The sequence below is a fragment of the Oncorhynchus kisutch genome, linkage group LG13 (genome assembly GCF_002021735.2).
Source record: "Oncorhynchus kisutch isolate 150728-3 linkage group LG13, Okis_V2, whole genome shotgun sequence".
NCBI lineage: Eukaryota > Metazoa > Chordata > Actinopteri > Salmoniformes > Salmonidae > Oncorhynchus > Oncorhynchus kisutch.
This window is the reverse complement of record NC_034186.2, coordinates 37976762-37999108: the sequence shown is the minus strand read 5'-3', so window position 1 is coordinate 37999108 and position 22347 is coordinate 37976762. Positions and strand designations below refer to the sequence as shown.

Genomic DNA, 22347 nt, shown 5'->3' with positions numbered 1-22347 from the left:
TGACCCCAAACTTTTGAATGTTTTGAATTTTTTTCCTATTCAACAGAAGTTGGGCAATGGGGCTTGAAATGACTGAATGCCTTCTAAAAATGGTAACAATCAAATTATAAATGACTTACTATAAGATTTCACCTTTCTTATAACTGTAAAATAAATATGATCATACTTAGTGACAGTACAAAATTGGCACTATTTCATATAACTGACGACAGAGAATTCTCTCCTAAACGTCTACTGAGAGCTCTAAATCCAGCTGAGAATATCACAGCGAGATGAAACCAGCACTGCTGGATTCAATGGACTGTCTCCTTTCATATGCCGTCTCCCAGACTGGGCTCTGCCACTCCGAGGAAGAGAAAATCGATTATTTGTCTGGAAAGGCCAGAAAATGTGATACTTTGTTCCCTATGCAAATGTGGGCTCCGCTGAGAGAGTGGGAGTGGAGAGCAGACTGATGGGTCTTTCTGCCACTATAAGAGAGTGGGAGTGGAGAGCAGACTGATGGGTCTTTCTGCCACTATAAGACCCGGGAATCTACGACGTTCACAGATCGCTTTGTACACCAAAATATCAGTCAGAACCGGTCCAGAACCGCTTCGGTCCCCATATAGGGAACTTAACATCTAAGAGGTACCAGTTCCCACTGATAGTCAACCTAGTGGCCACACACAGCTGTGTATATGGGAGACATACAGATATAGGATTTTACTTTGATCACTGTTTTGTTGCTGAGAATTTTCGTGCACTGCAGGAAATGCAGATGAGCTTTGTGAGTTACATAAATTCACTGAAAATCCACACAAACACACATATTAACAGTATTACACTTTTCATGTAGCCTACTTTTGTCCAGCTAATAATCTAACCACCGATCAAGAAACATTATGGACTAAGCGTTCAAATCCTGTTGCTGCAAGATTATTTTGCTGTGACAATATAGGTACAATTAAGATCCTTCATCTGTATAGAAGATTTATTAGATTCAGATATACGAGCGGTTATGTCCCATTTCCTCTAGGGATCCCCCCTCCTGACACCCCTACCTGGCCCTGTGTCCGCCAAGCTGCTCCCACCCTCTACCTCCCTCCATCTCCCTCTCTCTCCCCACGAAGCAACTCTCCCCTTGTCTCATAAATGTTTGAGCGGCCCAGCAGAAACGGAGACCATGCATTATGCAGCATCTCTAAACGCCTCATCCCAAATAATTGCAAATACAATTCAAGTCCTGGAGATCGCCTCCGAGCAGCTTCAGTTACAATTCCACAGCCCTGTTTTGCCTAAATCATCATTCCTCCCACTATACTATACACAGAAGGAAACAAGATTTGCTTATTGCAGTGTTTGTGACACCGGCTGGGTTGGTAGTAATAAAGTAATGATGGATGGTAATGACTGTAAAGAATCACTGATGAAGACTCAATCGCACAGAGCAGGAGAAGCAAAGGGAAGGAACATAGTTATGCTGTATAACCTGCTGGAAAGAAAGGTATAGATTGCAAAAGAGTAGATGAAGAAAGGGAGAAAGTCAGATTGCAAGAAAGAAAGGGAATGAGAAGGAGAAAGAGAAAGTAACTATTTCCTTCCCTTCTCTCGTCCGCCATCCTCCTTTCAGTGCCTCACCTGGACAGAACGTGGTGGTAAGTCAGTAATGTGGTCAAGGGTTTGCAGTAATATGCAATTAACCTGATTGGTTGTAATTAATATGTCAGATACCACAGACAGATAGACACCCTATCTGCTGCAGACACAAGATGCAGGTAACCACCGGCAGCCAAAAAAGCCAAATACACAGTCCTGCAGGAAGATTTCAAACTGAACATAAAAAAAAACAAAATAACTGTCACGGATCCCCTTGGTACTGCTGCTCATTCTGTTCACCAGCTCCGGAGGTCTACTTCACTGGCCTTCTAGGCGTCACTGAACTGGATCATTACCACCAACCCTGGACTGTCTTGTCTCATTACACACACCTGGTTCCCATTTCCCCCTGATTAGTATGTATATATACAGTATGTGCCCATTGTCCTTGTCGATTATTGTGCCATGTCCGTTGGTGTTGTGAGTACCTGTGCTCTGTTGTATCGGCTTTCACGCTATGTGTTTTTGTGCACTTGTTATTACGGGTCTCGTCCCGTGTATTATTTAGAGGTTTACACCTCGCTCTTTTGATTGGGTTACATCCCTGAGTTATATATATATATACGTGTCTGTTTTGGGCTCCGTCCCCGTCGTTTTCATGTCGTGTCTCACGATGTCTGTCTGGACCACGCCCCTCAAGTGGATTTACCAGAGAAGTAACAGGACCTGCACTGGGTTTTCTTTAAGACCCGGGCAACACACCTGCCTCCTCATCACCCCTAGGACTGTGCCATTGACCTGCTTTCTGAAGCAGCCCTCCCTTGAGGACACGTCTATCCCCTCTCCTATGCCGAGACCGAGGCCATGGAGACCTACTTACAGGAGAAAGCAGGGTTTCATCTGCCCCTCTACGTCACCAGCCTCCTCAAGCTTCTTTTTTGTTAAGAATAAAGATGGGGGAGTGCGCCCCTGCATTGATTATCAAACTCTGAATAAGCCACTTAAGTTCAGCTATCCTTTACCCCTCATCCCAACCATCATCGAACAAATGCACGGGGCGCAGTACTTCACGAAACTGGACTTGAGGAGCACCTACAATCTGGTGCGTATTCGTGCAGGCGACGAATGAAAAACGACCATGACAATAACCACAGCGTGACAATAACCATCCATGAACAGACAACATGAAATTAATCATGGAAAAATGCTATTCTACATTTTAAAAGCTCCAAATGAATCCCTTTTGTTTTGTTGCCAGAGACAATGAGAAATATTGGTTGTATATGATTGACATACACAAAATATACTATGTCCCAACAGATTCTAAGCAATTCCAAACTAACATCACAAACCATGTGTAATTCATCTGTTTAACATGCAATAATCAGGACTTATTGATGTGGCTGTAATGTTGATTGATCACCGATGCCTTTAGCCCACATAAATTTAGGATGATCCCCAAATCGAAGGCTGCCGACCCCAGACAGCCTGTGTGTGTGTGTGTGTGTGTGTGTGTGTGTGTGTGTGTGTGTGTGTGTGTGTGTGTGTGTGTGTGTGTGTGTGTGTGTGTGTGTGTGTGTGGTCAGTAGATGGCTGATTGATTATCACACCCATGACAATACCTCTCCCCTTAACCTCTGACCCTTGGCCTGCGACCCTTCTACATAAGTAGTGACCTGGAACAGCAACCTCTCCTCATTGACTTAGCATTAATGTATATGGGATCCATAGGAGCAAGGGTGTAACTCAGTCTCTGGACTGGAACCTCATTGAAAGCCTGTGGTTTGAAATGAAGAGGGCAATCGACATGTGCAGACAAAGGATATCAAGGATCTGTAAAGATTCTGTATAGAGGAATGATCTAAGATCCCAAAGTGTTCTTCAATGTCATGAAACATTTAAAAAAGGCTCAGTGGCGTTATCCTCGCAAGGGGAGGGGCTGGAGTAATGAAAACGGGATCCAATAATCGTTTTATTTTTTACTACATGTTAAACAAAATCAATTCCTGGTTGGTCTAACCCAGCATTTTTGGGTTGAGCAGAACACACACACACACACACACACACACACACACACACACACACTTCCTTCTGCCCCTGAGCAAGGTAGTTAACCCACTGTTCCTCGGGCAGCAAAGACGTGGATGTTGATTAAGGCAGCTCCCCGGACCTCTCTGATTCAGAGGGTTGAATGCAGATGACACATTTCAGTTGAATGCATTCAGTTGTACAACTGACTAGGTATCCCCCTTTCCTTTCCCTTTCAGTCAACTGTCTGCAAAGTCTCATTCCACCTGTTTATCTAACTCATCCCTCATATCTCTGCCTGTTCCTCTACTCTCTGTAGAGCAACATACGGGGAATGGCAACAGTAGCACCAACAACTTTTGTGGGGATCACCTCATCCTCTAGATGGAAGGCTACAACCAAACCAGAACTAATGTTTTGGTAAGTACTTATCTCTACACATTAATACAAATGTATTATACAATAAAATAATCCTAAAAGAAAACTTTTATCCAAGATTTTTAATACTCCAGTTTATTTTCACAAGAATGTTTTCTGAAAAAAACATTAGTTCAGATGAAATCATTTGGTGTGATGAACCAACAACAAAAGGGAGAAATGCAGAGAAGCAATTTGACCATAAGTATTTAGATTGCATATTTATCCAATAGGTGTCTCCATAATGACAAACTCCTCTCTCGCTGCTGGAAATAAATTGGGACTAGTTTTCAGGCATTGTGGACGGGGGGAGGTCCAATAGAAAAATGTGGAAATGTGTCGCACTGAATGGTGCAACACATTTCCTGTAGCTGCCTGGCCACCCCCAGTCCCCCACAAGTTACTCCTCTGCATAGGAGAGATGGACATCTTTCTTCCATATCTCAGTATGGACACACACTGATGGTTACTGTATAGTTAGGAAAAACATTCTGATATTACAGTGCAATCAGAAATTATTCAGACCCCTTGACTTTTTCCACATTGTTAAGTTACAGACTTATTCTAAACTTGATTAAATTGCTTATTTTCTTCATCAATCTACACACAATAACCCATAATGACAAAGCAAAAACAGGTTTTTATACATTTTGCAAATGTATTAATCATAAAACACTGCAATTTCACATTTACATAAATATTCAGACCTTTTACTCAGTACTCAGCACCTTTGGCATTGATTACAGTCTCGAGTCTTCTTGGTTTATGATGCTACAAGCTTGGCACACCTGTATTTGGAGAGTTTCTCCCATTCTTCTCTACATATCCTCTCAAGCTCTGTCAGGTTGGATGGGGAGCGTTGCTGCACATCTATTTTCGGGTCTCTCCAGAGTAGAGCTCGACCGATTAATCGGAATGGCCAATGAATTAGGGCCGAATTCAAGTTTTCATAACAATCGGAAATCGGTATTTTTGGACACCGATTTGGCAATTTTTTTTTTTTTACACCTTTATTTAACTAGGCAAGTCAGTTATTTTCAATGACGGCCTAGGAACGGTGGGTTAACTGCCTTGTTCAGGGCAGAACGACAGATTTTTACCTTGTCAGCTCGGGGATTCAATCTTGCAACCTTACGGTTAACTAGTCCAACGCTCTAACCACCTGCTTTACATTGCACTCCACGAGGAGCCTGCCTGTTACACGAATGCAGTAAGAAGCCAAGGTAAGTTGCTAGCTAGCATTAAACTTATCTTATAAAAAACAATCAATCAATCATAATCACTAGTTAACTACACATGGTTGATAATATTACTAGTTTATCTAGCGTGTCCTGCGTTGCATATAATCGATGCGGTGCGCATTCGTGAAAAAGGACTGTCGTTGCTCCAACATGTACCTAACCATAAACATCAATGCCTTTCTTAAAATCAATACACAAGTATATATTTTTAAACCTGCATATTTAGTTAATATTGCCTGCCAACATGAATTTCTTTTAACTAGGGAAAATGTGTCACTTCTCTTGCAACAGAGTCAGGGTATATGCAGCAGTTTGGGCCGCCTGGCTCGTTGCGAACTGTGAAGACTATTTCTTCCTAACAAAGACAGCCAACTTCGCCAAGCGGGGGATGATTTAACAAAAGCACATTTGCGAAAAAAGCACAATCGTTGTATGACTGTACCTAACCATAAACATCAATGCCTTCCTTCGTATAGAATCGTATAGAGAGAAATTGTCCTATAATTCCTATAATAATTACAACCTAAAACCTCTTACCTGGGAATATTGAAGACTCCGCCAGGGAACCACCAGCTTTCATATGTTCTCATGTTCTGAGCAAGGAACTTAAACTTTAGCTTTCTTACATGGCACATATTGCACTTTTACTTTCTTCTCCAACACTTTGTTTTTGCATTATTTAAACCAAATTTAACATGTTTCATTATTTATTTGAGGCTAAATTGATTTTATTGCTATATTATATTAAGTTAAAATAAGTGTTCATTCAGTATTGTTGTAATTGTCATTATTACAAATAAATGTAAAAAATTGGTATCGACTTTTTTTGCTCCTCCAATAATCTGTATCGGTATCGGCGTTGCAAAATCATAATCGGTCGACCTCTACTTCAGAGATGTTTGATTAGCTTCAAGTCCAGTCATGGCTGTGTGCTTAGGGTCATTGTCCTGTTGGAAGGTGAACCTTCGCCCCAGTGGGAGGTCTCTGTACTTTGTGCCGTTCATATTTCCCTCGACTAGTCTCCCAGTCCCTGCTGCTGAAAAACATCCCCACTTCCCCATGATGCTGCCACCACCATGCTTCACCATAGGGATGGTATTGGCCAGGTGATGAGCGGTGCCTGGTTTTCTCCAGAGGTGACGCTTGGCATTCTTGGTTTCATCAGACCACAGAATCTTGTTTCTCATGATCTGAGAGTCCTTTAGGTGCCTTTTGGCAAACTTCAAGCGGGCTGTCATGTGCTTTTTACTGAGGAGTGGCTTCCGTCTGGCCACCATACCATAAAGGCCTGGAATGCTGGTTGTCCTCAACAGAGGATCTCTGGAGCTCTGTCAGAGTGACCATCATGTTCTTGGTCAACTCCCACACCAAGGCCCGTCTCCCACCGATTGTTCAGTTTGGCCGGGTGGCCAGCTCTAGGAAGAGTCTTGATGGTTCCAAACTTCTTCCATTTAAGAATGATGGAGGCCACTGTGGTCTTGGGGACCTTCAATGCTGCCAAAATGTTGGGGTTCCCTTCCCCAGATCTGTGCCTCGACACAATCCTGTCTCGGAGCTCTACGGACAATTCCTTCGACCTCATTGCTTGGTTTTTGCTCTGACATGCACTGTCAACTTATATAGACAGGTGTGTGCCTTTCCCAAATCATGTCCAATCAATTGCATTTACCACAGATAGACTCTAATAAAGTTATAGAAACAGCTCAAGGATGATCAATGGAAACAGGAGGCACCTGAGCTCAATTTCGAGTCTAATAGCAAACAGTCTGAATACTTATGGAAATAAGGTATTTCTGTTTTTTATTTGTAACAAATTAGCAAAAAATGGTAGAATCCTGTTTTCACTTTGTTGTTATGGCGTATTGTGTGTAGATTGATGAGTAAAACATGTGGAAAAAGTGAAGGGGTTTGAATCATTTCAGAATGCACTCATTTAAGGGGTGCCTGGGGAGATGGGCAGCCCATTAGAAATCAAGGCACCCTGATAGGTGTTAAAATATTTATGGCCAGTGGACACCACTATAATATCAATGTTGGTCCAGTCCATTATTTTAGAAGCAATATGTTTTTTGACAGAATTGTGATTGTCATAAACCATTTTCAAAGGGGAAATTACAAACTTAAGAAGTCTTTGTAAACCTCAAATACATTACCATTTTAAAATGTCCTGCATTGCAGGAAAATTCTCTTGCAACAGGGAGATCAAATTAAGATCCTATATCTGTATATGTTGTCGACCTCGTAAACCAATCGTAATACAGGAAGTTGTACACAAAAACCCTGGCCGCACCGACTAGTCGTGGTAAAAAGCTCAATTGCAGTGTCACCCCCCCAAAAAATCAGGATTTCTATTGCTTTGATACTGCAATTAACATTTGGCACTGGTTGCAGGTGGAAATGTTACATGTATAACCTTTAAAGTCCAGATCAGTGAACACTCAATAGGACCGGGATCGTCACCTACTGTAGATTCAGCCACGGTTCAGTTTATTTCTTGAGCGGATGGTAAGGGGCCAGAACATAATGAGAAATCATTTGTAGACTGCAAAATGACCGTAAGACGCCCAAACAGATATAATATTTGACTATAACATAATCATTTCAAACCGTGCTTACATTTGTATACGATCACATACAGTATATCTCTCGATTATGATTGGGAATACTTCAGAACAGATTTCCAAATCACTTGGAGCTGATTTACTGGTGTTTTGATAGTCGTTTATGTCCAACAATAAAAATGTATACAAACTATTTTTGCACAGAATTCTTGGGGGGCCAAATAAAATCACCCGCGGACACGCACACTGTTCCCGGCCCTTATTACCCCTCCACCCGCGAACACGCACACTGTTCCCGACCCTTACTACCCCTCCACCCCTGACTAAGCGTCAACATCACACGGTTTGACTTCAGTATTCAACATTTGTCCAGAGGGGATATAAATGTCAAATACTGACGGTTAAGTTCAGCGATTAATTCCGAATGGTTAAGGTAAGAGTTAAAGTTTAGGATAGAGTCAAAAATAAAATTGTGCCTAGCACTGGGATTTGAACACAGGACGCTCGGAGCCGGAACTTGTGGCTTATGTCCATCCAAGCCGCAGGCCTACTTGATGTTAATAACACACACCGTTGCCCCTAGTACACAGTTTTGAAGGCATCTCCTGATGTCCTGGGGACCTGGATGAATGTTGAATGTCACCTTGGATCTGGAGTGACCTGGCTTGACTTAGCCCATGTCCCCTTGACAGTCACACACACACCTGTGACCGTGCAGCCCAACCAGGTCACTCCAGCACAGCCCAGCTCTGACTGTCTCATTCTCCCATCGCACAGCACAGTGGAGAGATGAGCTGCCTGCCTGCTAGTGAGAGTCACAAACACTCAGCATCTCCCTGTCACAGCATGCTTACTCAGCCTCACCTTAAATGACACACCCTCCTCATTCAAACACATTCACTGTTAGAGCCTCACCTCTGTGCACGGAAAACAGACACTTTGCATTCACACACCCACCTCTGAAAACAGCACACACCCTCCCCATTCACACACACTCTGTCACAGGCTGCTTCCGCAGCCTTACCTCACCTCTGCAGGCAGGCAGGGAACAGCAGCCTGGGCACAGCAGGACCATGCAGCTAAACTTCCTCATGCAAAAACTGACTGAGCCAGTGATAATGTCAAATACCATCAACGCAGGGCAAAACATTACACATTTACTGTATGCAGATCTTTCCATCACACAGACTGAACAGATGAATCCAGGGGAAAGCTATGATCACTTATTGATGTCACTTGTTAAATCCACTTCAATCAGTGTAGATGAAGGGCAGAAGGCAGGGTAAAGAAGGATTTTATGTATGCCATTCAGAGGGTGAATGGGCAAGACAAAAAATATATAAGTGACTTTGAACGCGGTTTGTGTCAAGAACTGCAACGCTGTAGGGTTTTTCAAGCTCAACAGTTTCTCGTGTGTATCAAGAAAGGTCCACCACCCAAAGGACATCCTGCCAACTTGACACAACTGTGGGTAGCATTGGAGTCAACATGGGCCAGCATCCCATGGGGGGGGGGGCCTCAATATTAGGGAAGGTGTTCATAATGCTTTGTACACAGTGTATTTGTATCAGCTATAGTTAAACAGCAAATCTACAAGACAAAATTAGGGGGGGTTAACTGAGGGAGATGTGTACACAGAGATACAGTACATTAACACACACATGCCAAACAGCTACCTGGACTATTTGCATTACCCTTTTTTGCACAAACTTTTTGATTCTGAGTCTGGCTATGAGTACAACACACAGGGCTGGAAAGAGGGTGACCTTCTGCAGCTCTTAACCTTTCCCCCTCTCCACAGTGACCTTTAACCCCTGACCCCAACTCACCGATCTCGCAGCTCTCTCCAGAGTAGCCCTGGGGGCAGTAGCAGCTGTAGCCGTCGCCCTCCGGCAGGCAGCTGCCTCCATGCAGACAGGGGTTGGTCTGGCACGGGTTGTCTTCAGCTGTAGAATGGAGATAGAGCAGGGGGGTTAACCGAGGGAGATGTGTACACAGAGATGCAGTACATTAACACACAAACAGCTACCTGGACTATTTGCATTACCCTTTTTTTGCACTAACATTTTTGACTAATTACAAACGCTGCTGCTACTGTTAATTATCTGTTGCTTTAGTCCTAGTTTATGTACATATGTACCTCAATTACCTCGTACACATCGCCTCGGTACTGGTACCCCATGGCCTGATATACCCCTTGACTTTTTTCAAATTTTGTCTTATTCAAAAAAAAAAAAAAAATCCCTCATTTTTTTCCCCTAATCAATATCCCAAAGCAAAAACAGGTTTTTAGAAAATTTTACGAATTAAAAAAACTTGAATAAACGGAAAGAAAACATTTTCATAAGTACTCACACCCTTTGCTCAGTACTTTGTTGAAGCTTTCCGAAGGCACTGTACAGCCAATTTATGTGTATTTGTGTATTTATTATTGCTTTTATTATTACGCGTTATTACTTTTCTATTATTTCTCTATTTTCTTTCTCTCTGCTTTGTTGGGAAGGGCCCATAAGTAAGCATTACACTGTTGGTTTACACCATGTGACAAATAAAATTGTATTTGACACGCACAAGTAAGTGAATGCACGCACACACACACACACACACACACACACACACACACACACACACACACACACACACACACACACACACACACACACACACACACACACACACACACACACACACACACACACACACACACACACACACACACACACACACACACTGCAGTTCTCTCTCAAGCACACACACAGATAGATTTACACATACTAGAATTCTCCCTCTCCGGGTCGGGTGAGCTTGTATCTTTCCCCTCATACATCATTAAGTAAGCCTGGGTATTATAAATGCTGGAAAAGAGATGTAGCGCATCAGATTGTGTCTGGGCCTGGAAACTTATCTGGGTTGGCTAATACAACCATACTTAATGTAGATATCTCTCCCCACAGCAACGAAACAAAGCCTCATAACCTGGTGCTGTGCAACTTTCCTTGTCAAACACCAGCACCGTCCTAAAAGTAGAGCCTATAATTACGACTTAATCTACTCTCTCACCATTTATCCCAAAATGTTTCCCTTGAAGAGCGGTGCTTGGATTTATAGCCTGGCAAAATAAAATGTGTTAATTACCTCGCAACAACACGGTCATATGGCATTAAAAGAGGTGGCTCCAAGGGTGTCCTGACTGGGCGATGATCAGGTAATTTATGAGTACCCAGCTCATCAGAGTGACGCGGGTGGGTGGCACACATTGTCCTCCCCCCCACCGAGCATCCGTCCTGATAAAAAGGAGTGGGGGACAGACAGAGCAGCCAATCTGTCACCTTGTGGAAAGGAAAGTCACAGTCACAGTCACACGGCCAGCACCCCCCCCCCCCCCCCCCCTCTGCCTTGGGTCTCTCTCACTCTCTCAAACAGAGTGTGTCGCTGAGAGGGTGAAGTGCAGTATGAAGGACCTGTCAGATTGTCTATCTTCTGTATTATTCCTCAATCTAAAGCTCTTCAATGTGAAGACTGGGGCTCTATCTGAGAGAGTCACTGGCACGTCATGGTTCTCTGTTACTTGGTTATCTGTGGTAGCTCATCCACCACTAATATATTCATTAGCATCACATATCTGACAGTGGCCTGTTTAGCCCTGCGTGACAGTGTGTTGGTAAAGAATCCACACCTGCTCAATTTTTTTATGTGATGGTTAACAATGACTGTGTGGGTCTGACGACACAGCTCTAGTCAGCAGGGTCCACAGCAGATGGGACTGTTTGCTCTGATAAATATCACAACCTCCAAAAATGCTCTACCTCCCTGTTATTGGTAATGGTGAGAGCTTAGCATGTTAAAAATTCCTTCATGATTATCTGAAATCATGGAAGCATCCACACAAATGTCAAAATTTTCAGAAAAATGTTTTATTCTTATTTACAATGAAAGGGACTCCAAAATGACACAATGCATCATTGACCATTCATTGCTGTTGGGCACCAAAAAACACAAAACACAAAACAAAAAAACTATTTTGTAGAGTCACAAGCTTGATTTCAGGGCTGGTGTTATGGGCGGGCCTTAGGGGGCCTGCTAGGCCCTACCATACCTCCTTGCCCGTCCAAATAAAATATTGAAATATTGATTATTCTTTGCCCGAGACGTTTGCCGACAGAACGATGCAGCTGACCACGCCGCTGGCGTTATGTGTGCGAGCGTTGCAAAATAAATTTACACGTACAGTGCATTCGGAAAGTATTCAGACCCCTTGACCTTTTCGCTCCAGTCTGAGGTCCTGAGCACTCTGGAGCAGGTCTTCATCAAGGATCTAACTGTACTTTGCTCTGTTCATCTTTCCCTCGACCCTGACTAGTCTCCCAGTCACTGAAAAGCATCCCCACAGCATGATGCTGCCACCACCGTGCCTCACCGTAGGGATGGATCCAGGTTTCCTCCAGCTGTGACACTTGGAATTCAGGCCAAAGAGTTTAATCTTGGTTTCAGACTAGAGACTGTTGTTTCTCATGGTCTGAGTCCTTTAGGTGCCTTTTGGCAAACAACAAGGTGGTTGTCATGTGATTGAAAGATGAACTGAGGTCCACACTCCAGTCCAGTTGGTGGTGGTAATGCACCTTAAAGTTGATTGCCTACCGCTATATAAAGTCCACAGAAGAAGAAGAAGAGATGACTGAAGGATTAGAGAAAACTAGAAAATAACTAGGTTTCCCCTTTTATCTGTGGCTTAATTGTCGGAATATTGAAACACACAATTTTGTGTGAATCAAAATGGCCAAAAATTCTATAAAGATCCCGAAAAAAAGGAACTTGCGCATTTCAGGTAAAATACAACCCAATATTCATATCCCAGGACAAATTAGCTAGCAACCGCAAGCTATCTAAATGGTCATGAATGTTCCATGTGTTTCGACCTGTCCCCAGAAATAGTCGGTTCAGAGTTCGTTTTGATATTTCAACCTGCTTGCCCTGATCACATCTGGTGTGGATGGACAAAATCAATGTGCACGTGCACGGTTCAAAGAAAAAATTGGCTTTCAACATGTAGGAATCATTTCTGAACTCAATTTCTGTTTTAAAACGAATCGAGTAAAGGTAAACGTAAAGTAAGAATTGAACGTGTAAATGTTAATTCATAATCATAACATCCCTATGTTTGTACGTTGACAAATCTAATTAAATGTTTTCGTTTCATGTTTGATGCATGGCTTTTCTTATGATCCTAACAAGTTATGTATGGATATTCTTACGATCCTAACGATATGCACGTTCAACCTTTTTGGCAGCTATCTCGCTCCATACTATAGTTTCAGCAGAGAGGAAGAGACTAAGTGAGAGGGCTCACTCTCACCAAAATCAGTCCATTATAAACCATATGCGTTTCTATGAGAATAATATGCAGACCTAAGCTTGTTGCCTGACCTCCCGCCTTTGGAGCAAAGACTCACATTGTTAGTGCATAGACATGAGCATCTCGTCATTACAGATCTCTGGTTTCAGCCTCCTGTGAATTGGAAAGGAAAGTTGGCGTGTGCACAGTGCACTGTTAGGATGCTGGATTGCCCTAAAGTAAATGTATGTTTTGCAAAAAATTATATAATTACTCCTGTCTAAATAAAATAATTCAAAATACTTCACCAGGCAGCATGACTTAGGCACCGAGGCAGTGCTTAATTTGAGTCGGATCCTGGCACCTCTCAGATTGACTTTGTTCATTCTAGCACCTATTTGCCCGGTACCTCTCGTGGCATGATTTATTAATTGTTTCACTGTTCACACTGTAAACATTCTAGTAAAAGCGATCAGCGTTAAATTAAGTTGCCTCCTCGTTATTTCTCCCACCCCTCAGAAAGACAATAATGTAAAAGTGCTGTGATCCTTCTGTGTAATCATCATATCCTGCCACACTGATTCCAGACCTGCTCACTTATTTGTACATAGAGATTATGCAGAGGGGGATTGGGGTAAGTAACTGATCTTAAGCCAGAGAACTGTCAGTCACGGAGTAGAGGAGTGAGGAGAAAACTGTTCCTGATGGCGATGCCTTAGCTTGCAGAGCTGCTAATCCCGTCAGTTCAGCATAACCATCGGCACCACCACTAGCTAGTAGGCCTGTTAGTGAGTCATACTCAGCGGGAGAGGGAGACGGGGAGCTAGGGGGGACAGTACATCATCCACCAACAAAGTTCTCGGAGCGGGTGCAATTTGCAGTTCAAGAACAAGCAAATGTATAACCTCTGGCTTGTCATGCAGAATTCAAAGCTGGGCTGTACAACACGCAAAAGGATAGGGAGCTTGTGTCTAGAAATGACTGGAGGGATTAAACTAGCAAAAGAAGGGGTAGAATGTAAAGTATCGTCCTCTGGCTCAGACTTAAAAACAAAACAAACGAAGACCCCTCAGAAAAAAAGGTTTTTGAACATGCCCGAACCAAGTCACATTTGGTGGCAGCAAGCCTTGTAGACAAGGCTAAAGAGGACACCCAGGTTATAGTTAATACTCAACATGTAAAAAATACTCTACAGTCAGAATCTTCAGAACAGGCTTAGAAGGAGGCTGAACATCACAGGCCCTCTTATGGCTTTGAGCAAGAAGTTGACTGTCAGGATTTATAAACTTTTTCTGTACTGTGAAGTTAATCTGAATATGTGCATCATATCACATAGGCTGGAGGTCTATATATTCTCATATGTTTATTCTGCTCTAGCCTACATTGATTTACGTTATTTGAACTTATACTCCGATATTGTGATATTTGTTCTACTGCTACATTGATGTCTTGATAATTAGATGAAATTCGTGTCTCGTAACACCCACAGCTGAGTGTGTGCGCATATGCATATGGCCTTATTATGGATCCCCATTAGTTCCTTCCCAGACAGCAGCTACTCTTCCTGGGGTCCAAACACATTAAGATACTTACATTACACATAAAACAAAATATGAAACAGTACATCATGTAACATTATTACACCACTACATATCTACAAATGTATAATATCACCATACAACAATATTACAATGTACGTGTCACGTTCATCGTAAAGAGGAGACCAAAGCGCAGCGTGATTAGAATACATTCTTCTTTTAATGAAGGAAGAACACGAAGAACAAACTAACCAAAACAACAACACGACCGTGGCGCTATGAACAGTGCAGACACAGGCAACTACACATAGACAATAACCCACAAACTATCCAAGGCATATGGCTACCTAAATAGGGTCCCCAATCAGAGACAATGATAAACAGCTGCCTCTGATTGAGAACTAATCTAGGCAACCATAGGCATAAAAAATACATATATCACCCTCGTCACACCCTGACCTAACCAAAATAATAAAGAAAACAAAGATAACCAAGGTCAGGGCGTGACAGTATGTGTGTATAGAGTGTGTGTGCTAGCGCTTGTATACCTTTGTGTGTGTTTCTTCACAGTCCCTGCTGTTCCAAGGTGTACTTTTACCATTTGTTTTGTATCTGATTCTACTGCTTGCATCAGTTACCTGATGTGGAATAGAGTTCCATATAATCATGGCTCTACTGATGTAGTACTGTGTGCCTCCCATAGTCTTTTCTGGACTTGGGGATTGTGAAGAGACCTCTGGTGGCGTGTCTTGTGGGGTATGCATGGGTGTCAGAGCTGTGTGCTAGTAGTTTAAACACACAGCTCGGTACATTCAGCTTGTCAACACTACACATGTAGTGATGAAGTTAATCTCTCCTCTACTTTCAGCCATGAGAGATTGACATGCATATTATTAATGTTAGATCTACATGTACATTTAAGGGCCAGCCGTGCTGCCCTGTTCTGAGCCAGTTGTAATTTTCCCAAGTCCCTCTTTGTGGCACCTGACCAAACTACTGAACAGTAGTCTATGTGCGACAAAACTAGGGCCTGTAGGACCTGCCTTGTTGATAGGGTTGTTAAGGCAGAGCAGTGCATTATTATGGACAGACTTCTCCCCATCTTAAATCAAATGAAATCAAACTCTATTTGTCATATGCGCCGAATACAACAAGTGTAGACCTTACCGTGAAATGCTTACTTACAAGCCCTTAACAAACAGTGCAGTTCAAGAAGAGTTAAGAAAATATTTACCAAATAAACTAAAGTAAAAAAGAACATAACAATAATGAGGCTACATACAGGGGGTACCGGTACCGAGTCAGTGTGTGGGGGTACAGGTTAGTTGAGGTAACTCTCAACCCGCTCCACTACAGCGCCATTGACGTTAAAACCTCTTCAGGCTAGGGTCTATTTTTCTCCACTTGTTACTCTCCCCTTGTCTGCTTGTTACTCAGGCCCAGAAGCCAGGATATGCATATAATTGGTACCATTGGATAGAAAACACTTTAACTGAAATGTTACAATAATATATGAGACTATAACACAATTGATATGGTAGGAGAAAATCCAAAGAAAAACCAGACAGATTTTGAGAGCCCATGCTCTTTCAATGGAAAGCTAATGGTCATATGCAATTCCAGCTCCCAGATTGCAATTCATATGGCTTCAACTAGATGTCACCAGTCTTTGTTCAAGGTTTCAGACTTGTTTCTTCCAAAATGAGGAAGAATTTTGAGTTTTGTTACTGGGAGTTAGAGTTGGAAATCAGTCTGTGCGTGCGCTTTGAAGAGGATACGCACTTGCTAATTTTGCTTTTCTATTGAACATACTTCCTTCCATATGAAATATTATAGTTTAATTACTTTTTAGGGTACCTGAGGATTAGATAGAAATTTATTTTGACTTCTTTGAACAAAGTTTAGCGGTATATTTTTGGATTCCTTTCTCTGCATGTTGAACGAGTGGATTACTCAAATCTATGGCACCAACTAAACTGACTTTTTGGGACATAAAGAAGGACCAAACTACTGAACAAACTATCTAACAAAACAACCATGCATGTTGTAGCTGGGACCCTTGGGATTGCAAATCAGAGGAAGAATTTCAAAAAGTAAGTGAATACGTGTAAGTGATTTTACGAAGCCTGTGCTGGTTGAAAAATATTTTGATGTGGGGCACCGTCCTCAAACAATTGCATGGCATGCTTTCACTGTAAAGCCTATTGTAAATCAGACAATGCAGTTGAATTAACAAGAATTTAAGCTTTTAACCGATATAAGACACTTGTTATGTTTAATATCCACATTTTTATGATAATTTATTTGAATTATGCGCAATCCAATTAGCTGAATGACTTTTGCTTCCCTCCAGGTCTGGGGGCACAGACTTTCTACGAGGCTTAAATTGAAGATATGGCAAATAGGAGTGGAAATATCATCCGCTATTACAGTAATGTTCCATCCAGGTTGCAAGACCCCGGTGGCTTGCCATTGTTGATAGACACAATACTTTTTTAAACTGTTCCACACACACTTTACGGAATTCAAAAATACAATGCTTGTCTTTTATAATTTTGTCAGATATACTTTGTTGCTGCACTTGCCAAGTTTCTTAATCTTGCCAATGAAAAAATCATTAAAGTGGTTGGCAATATCAATGGGTTTTGTGATGAATGAGCCGAAAATGTCATTTAAGGTGCTCCACTATCATTCTTTATATCATTTTATTTTATACTATAGTTTATTTTTATTCAGTTTAGTCACATGATTTCTCAATTTGTGGTACGTTTGCCAATCAGTTGTGCTGCCAGACTTATTGCCATACCATTTGCCTCATCCCTCTCAACCATACAGTTTTCCAATTCCTCATCAATCCAAGGGGATTTAACAATTTTTACTGTCATTTTCCTAATGGGTGCATGCTTATTAGCAACTGGAAAAAGCAATATATGTGTAAAGTGCAGCGTCTGGTTGCTCCTCATTACACACCACAGACCAGCAATTATTCTTTATATCTTCAACATAAGAATCACTACAACAATTATTGTATGACCTCTTAAACACTATATTAGGCCCAGCCTTTGGAACTTTGGTTTTCCTAGATATTAGAGGTCGACCGATTAATCGGAAAGGCCGATTAATTAGGGCCGATTTCAAGTTTTCATAACAATAGGAAATCGGTAATTTTGGACACCAATTTTGCCCCCCCCCCCACATTTTTTTTTTTACACCTTTATTTAATCTTTATTTAACTATGCAAGTCAGTTAAGAATACATTCTTATTTTCAATGACGGCCTAGGAATGGTGGGTTAACTGCCTTGTTCAGGGGCAGAACGACAGATTTTTACCTTGTCAGCTCGGGGATTCAATCTTGCAACCTTACGGTTAACTAGTCCAACGCTCTAACCACCTGCTTTACATTGCACTCCACGAGGAGCCTGCCTGTTACGTGAATGCAGTAAGAAGCCAAGGAAAGTTGCTAGCTAGCATTAAACTTATCTTATAAAAAACAATCAATCATAATCACTAGTTAACTACACATGGTTGATGACATTACTAGTTTATCTAGCGTGTCCTGCGTTGCATATAATCGATGCAGTGCGCATTCGCGAAAAAGGACTGTCGTTGCTCCAACGTGTACCTAACCATAAACACCAATGCCTTTCTTAAAATCAATACACAGAAGTATATATTTTTAAACCTGCATATTTAGCCAAAAGAAATCCAGGTTAGCAGGCAATATTTACCAAGTGAAACTGTGTCACTCCTCTTGCGTTCATTGCACGCAGAGTCAGGGTATATGCAACAGTTTGGGCCGCCTGGCTCATTGCAAACTAATTTGCCTGAATTTTACGTAATTATGACATTCATTGAAGGTTGTGCAATGTAACAGGAATATTTAGACTGATGGATGCCACCCATTAGATAAAATAAGGAACGGTTCTGTATTTCACTGAAAGAATTTCGAGATGATAGTTTCCGGATTCGACCATATTAATGACCTAAGGCTTGCATTTCTGTGTGTTATTATGTTAGAATAAAGTCTATGATTTGATAGAGCAGTCTGACTGAGCGATGGTAGGCACCAGCAGGCTCATAAGCATTCATTCAAACAGCACTTTCATGTGTTTTGCCAGCAGCTAGGCTGTTTATGACTTCAAGCCTATCAACTCCCGAGATTAGGTTTGTGTAACCGATGTGAAATGGCTAGCTAGTTAGCGGGGTTTGTGCTAATAGCGTTTCGAACGTCACTCGCTCTGAGACTTGGAGTAGTTGTTCCCCTTGCTCTGCATGGGTAACGCTGCTTCGAGGGTGGCTGTTGTCGATGTGTTCCTGGTTCAAGCCCAGGTAGCAGCGAGGAGAGGTATGGAAGCTATACTGTTACACTGGCAATACTAAAGTGCCTGTAAGAACATCCAATAGTCAAAGGTATATGAAATACAAATCGTATAGAGAGAAATAGTCCTATAATTCCTATAATGACTACAACCTAAAACTTCTTACTTAGGAATATTGAAGACTCATGTTAAAAGGAACCACCAGCTTTCATATGTTCTCATGTTCTGAGCAAGGAACTTAAACGCTAGCTTTCTTACATGGCACACATTGCACTTTTACTTTCTTCTCCAACACTTTGTTTTTGCATTATTTAAACCAAATTGAACATGTTTCATATTTATTTGAGGCTAAATGTATTTTATTGATGTATCATAATAAGTTAAAATAAGTGTTCATTCAGTATTGTTGTAATTGTAATTATTACAAATACATTTAAAAAATTGGCCGATTAATCGGTATCGGCTTTTTTGGCCTCCAATAATCGGTATTGGTAAATCATAATCGGTCGACCACTACTAGATATGGCTACTATATTGTAATCACTACATCCTATGTATTTGGATACTGCTTTAAAGCACATTTCTGCAGCATTAGTAAAGATGTGAGCAATACATGTTGATGATTTCATTCCTGTGCTGTTTGTAACTACCCTGGTAGGTTGACTGAACAAGGTTGCAGACACTGTTTACAGTTTGAAGATTTTTCTTGAGTGGACAGCTTGAGGAATGCCAGTTAATATTTAAATCACCTAGAAATATAATAAAATGTAACAACGTGTGAAACTTAGTTATGTTGTAGAAAAACCCTGATTTGAGTTGTGGCTGTCAGTAAAAAGTGTCTAAAATATGTGTAAAGACCATAGCTGTGTTTGAATACCCATAGCTGTGTTTGAATACCCATACTAACATAGTGTATACTACATACTTAATGAGTATATATGACATACTATACTATTTTAGAATACTGTAAACAAACAGTATTCTTTCAGTTGAGTGTACTAGCACTTCACAATTATTGCTAGCTTGTTAGCGTAACAAATTACTATCTAAACATTTTACGACTTCGGGTACGTTTGTAAATACAATCTGGAGTGCCAGAGAGCACTCAGTGTGCCCTGGGTGTTCGTAAATTCACAGCGTGGTCAGATTGTCCGTTCGTAAATTCAGAGCATACACTGGACGCTCTGGTCGAGGAGTAGGGTTGATCCGAGCGTCCTGACCTCACAACGGCAGTCAAGCAAACACACTGACTAGAGTTGGTTAGCTTGCTAGCTATCTCCATACATAAATGAGAGCACACCTCACTCTGTCCATTTTATTCACCCTAACGTAGCTGGTTAGGCTGTTTTCATGTTATCCAGAGCGTCGGTGACTAACTGTGCTGCTGGCAACAATTTAATGACGCTTTTTTTGCCGACGTTTACTGACACAAGCCATATTCAACGGGTTTTGAGCATTCGTAAATTCAACAATTATTCTGCACTCTGGCACACTTAGACGATAGTGCTCTGAAATCGGAGTAGATGGCCAGAGCGAATTTACGAAGGCCTCCGAATGAACAATGTCCACTGAGAACGCACAACTTTACCATTTAGCTGAGCTAAGAATGACGTGAATAATCAAGTCAATAAACGTTGGGTAGATATCATATAGTTAAAATACTGGCAAGTTCGATTTATTAGTAGCCAACTAACATTAGGTAGCTAGCTAACATACCGATACATACTGCTGTAATGATAAGCTATTCGGTTCTTAAGGATAGCGTAACTAACAAATTGTAAGCAAACATAACGTGTAACTTATTTGAAAAGCCATTACTTTATTACATTGCTCAACATTTTAACATTTGTCACAATTATTTAAAGCAATGAAATTGTATCCACTCTTTTCGGATATTTTCCTCCATTTTCTTGAAATCTGAAAACGTTGTGAAGTAATGTCCATTTTCTGAAGAATTGTATTACGGGCCCTAAAATAACTGAAATAGTGTCCACTGCTTGTATTCTTCATATTTTGGCGAATGTGTATGACATCCGGGAACTTGTATCCATACTATGACCAATAAGCATACTACATACTCAATTTACATCACAAATAGTATGCTTAGTATGAGTATTTGAACAAAGCTAATGTGTCTTGAGTATAATTTAAAATGTTGCATTAAGAAGAAGGGGAGGAGTGTGGCGAAGATATGGTGCATCTCCAGAACGCATGCATATGCAGGAAAGTGTCCATTTGGCAATGTCTTATTTCTGATTCGCACCATGTACACCACTTATTTTTATCTTAGTCTCACACAAGTAAACAAAGTCTGTATATTGTAAACATTCATTGCGAATGGTAGTTACTCACTATTTTAAAAATCATTCCAACACTCCCAGCCTCAATAATCACCAAGCCTCGGTGTGAAAGAACAAAATATCATGATCTGATTATCCCATATATCCAGTGGAAATGTCATAAAGAACATATTTCTGTCCCAGCTAACAGGCGCAGGAAAATTTGAGGGCCCGGAATAGACTAGTTAACACAATGTTGCAAGTTCATTAGCGACAGCTTCAGGCCAGATCTGTTATAATCTGATGCAATATTGAACTTCAGTAGAACTAGCTCAAGTCGAGACAAATAGAAAGGGAGGTAGACAGGCAGAATAGAGATGAATGTGATTGAAGAACCAGAATTTTCATCAGGATATTTTCTACTGTTTTTATTTGTCGGCTTTAGGCCTATGTATTTTATTTAGTTGATGGATGATAGGCCTACTGCTGCATTGGTCGATAAGCTATCTCTGAGTTCTATGCTCTCATTTCTTTAGCCACCAATAGTGTATCAATGTGTCCATATGGCAAAGGTTAGTGCTCTCCCCATAGTATAATTTTTACTTAGAGATTTCTATCATTTTACTTCAGATGATTATGATTAACCACGTGTCAATGATATTGAGAAAATAAAGTGTTATTATTGAAATGAAGCTGTTCCACAAAAATGTGCATATATATATATAAAAATTAGGGATGCACAATATATCGGTGAACTTATCGGAATCGGACGATATTAGCTAAAAATGCCAACATCAGCCCGATGTCTAGTTTAACGCCGATGTGAAAAACCGATGTCAAAGCTGACGTGCATACATATATAACGTAATGACGCCACGTAAGATTTTGCGAAACACGTGCAACACAGCATTTCTAACCTAGCCCACAAAGTCTGCTGTGTGGGCAGTCATTTGAAAGAGTAAGAATATTTCAGCGAGACCGGAGTTACACAGTAATAGCGTCATTTCTATTAGTTCACGACAAACTATGGAACGCTGTTTAGGTCTTTGCATG

At 41.2% G+C, this 22347-nt stretch overlaps 1 protein-coding gene across 1 annotated transcript in view; it reads right to left on the bottom strand.

Moving 5' to 3' along the window:
• The window catches only part of ncanb (neurocan b), a 167750-nt gene that overhangs the window by 57981 nt on the left and 87422 nt on the right, over positions 1-22347 (bottom strand). Inside the window, exon 10 of the mRNA XM_031786172.1 lies at positions 9655-9771. Within this exon, the coding sequence (XP_031642032.1) occupies positions 9655-9771 (117 nt within the window). The remainder of the gene's footprint in view (positions 1-9654; positions 9772-22347) is intronic.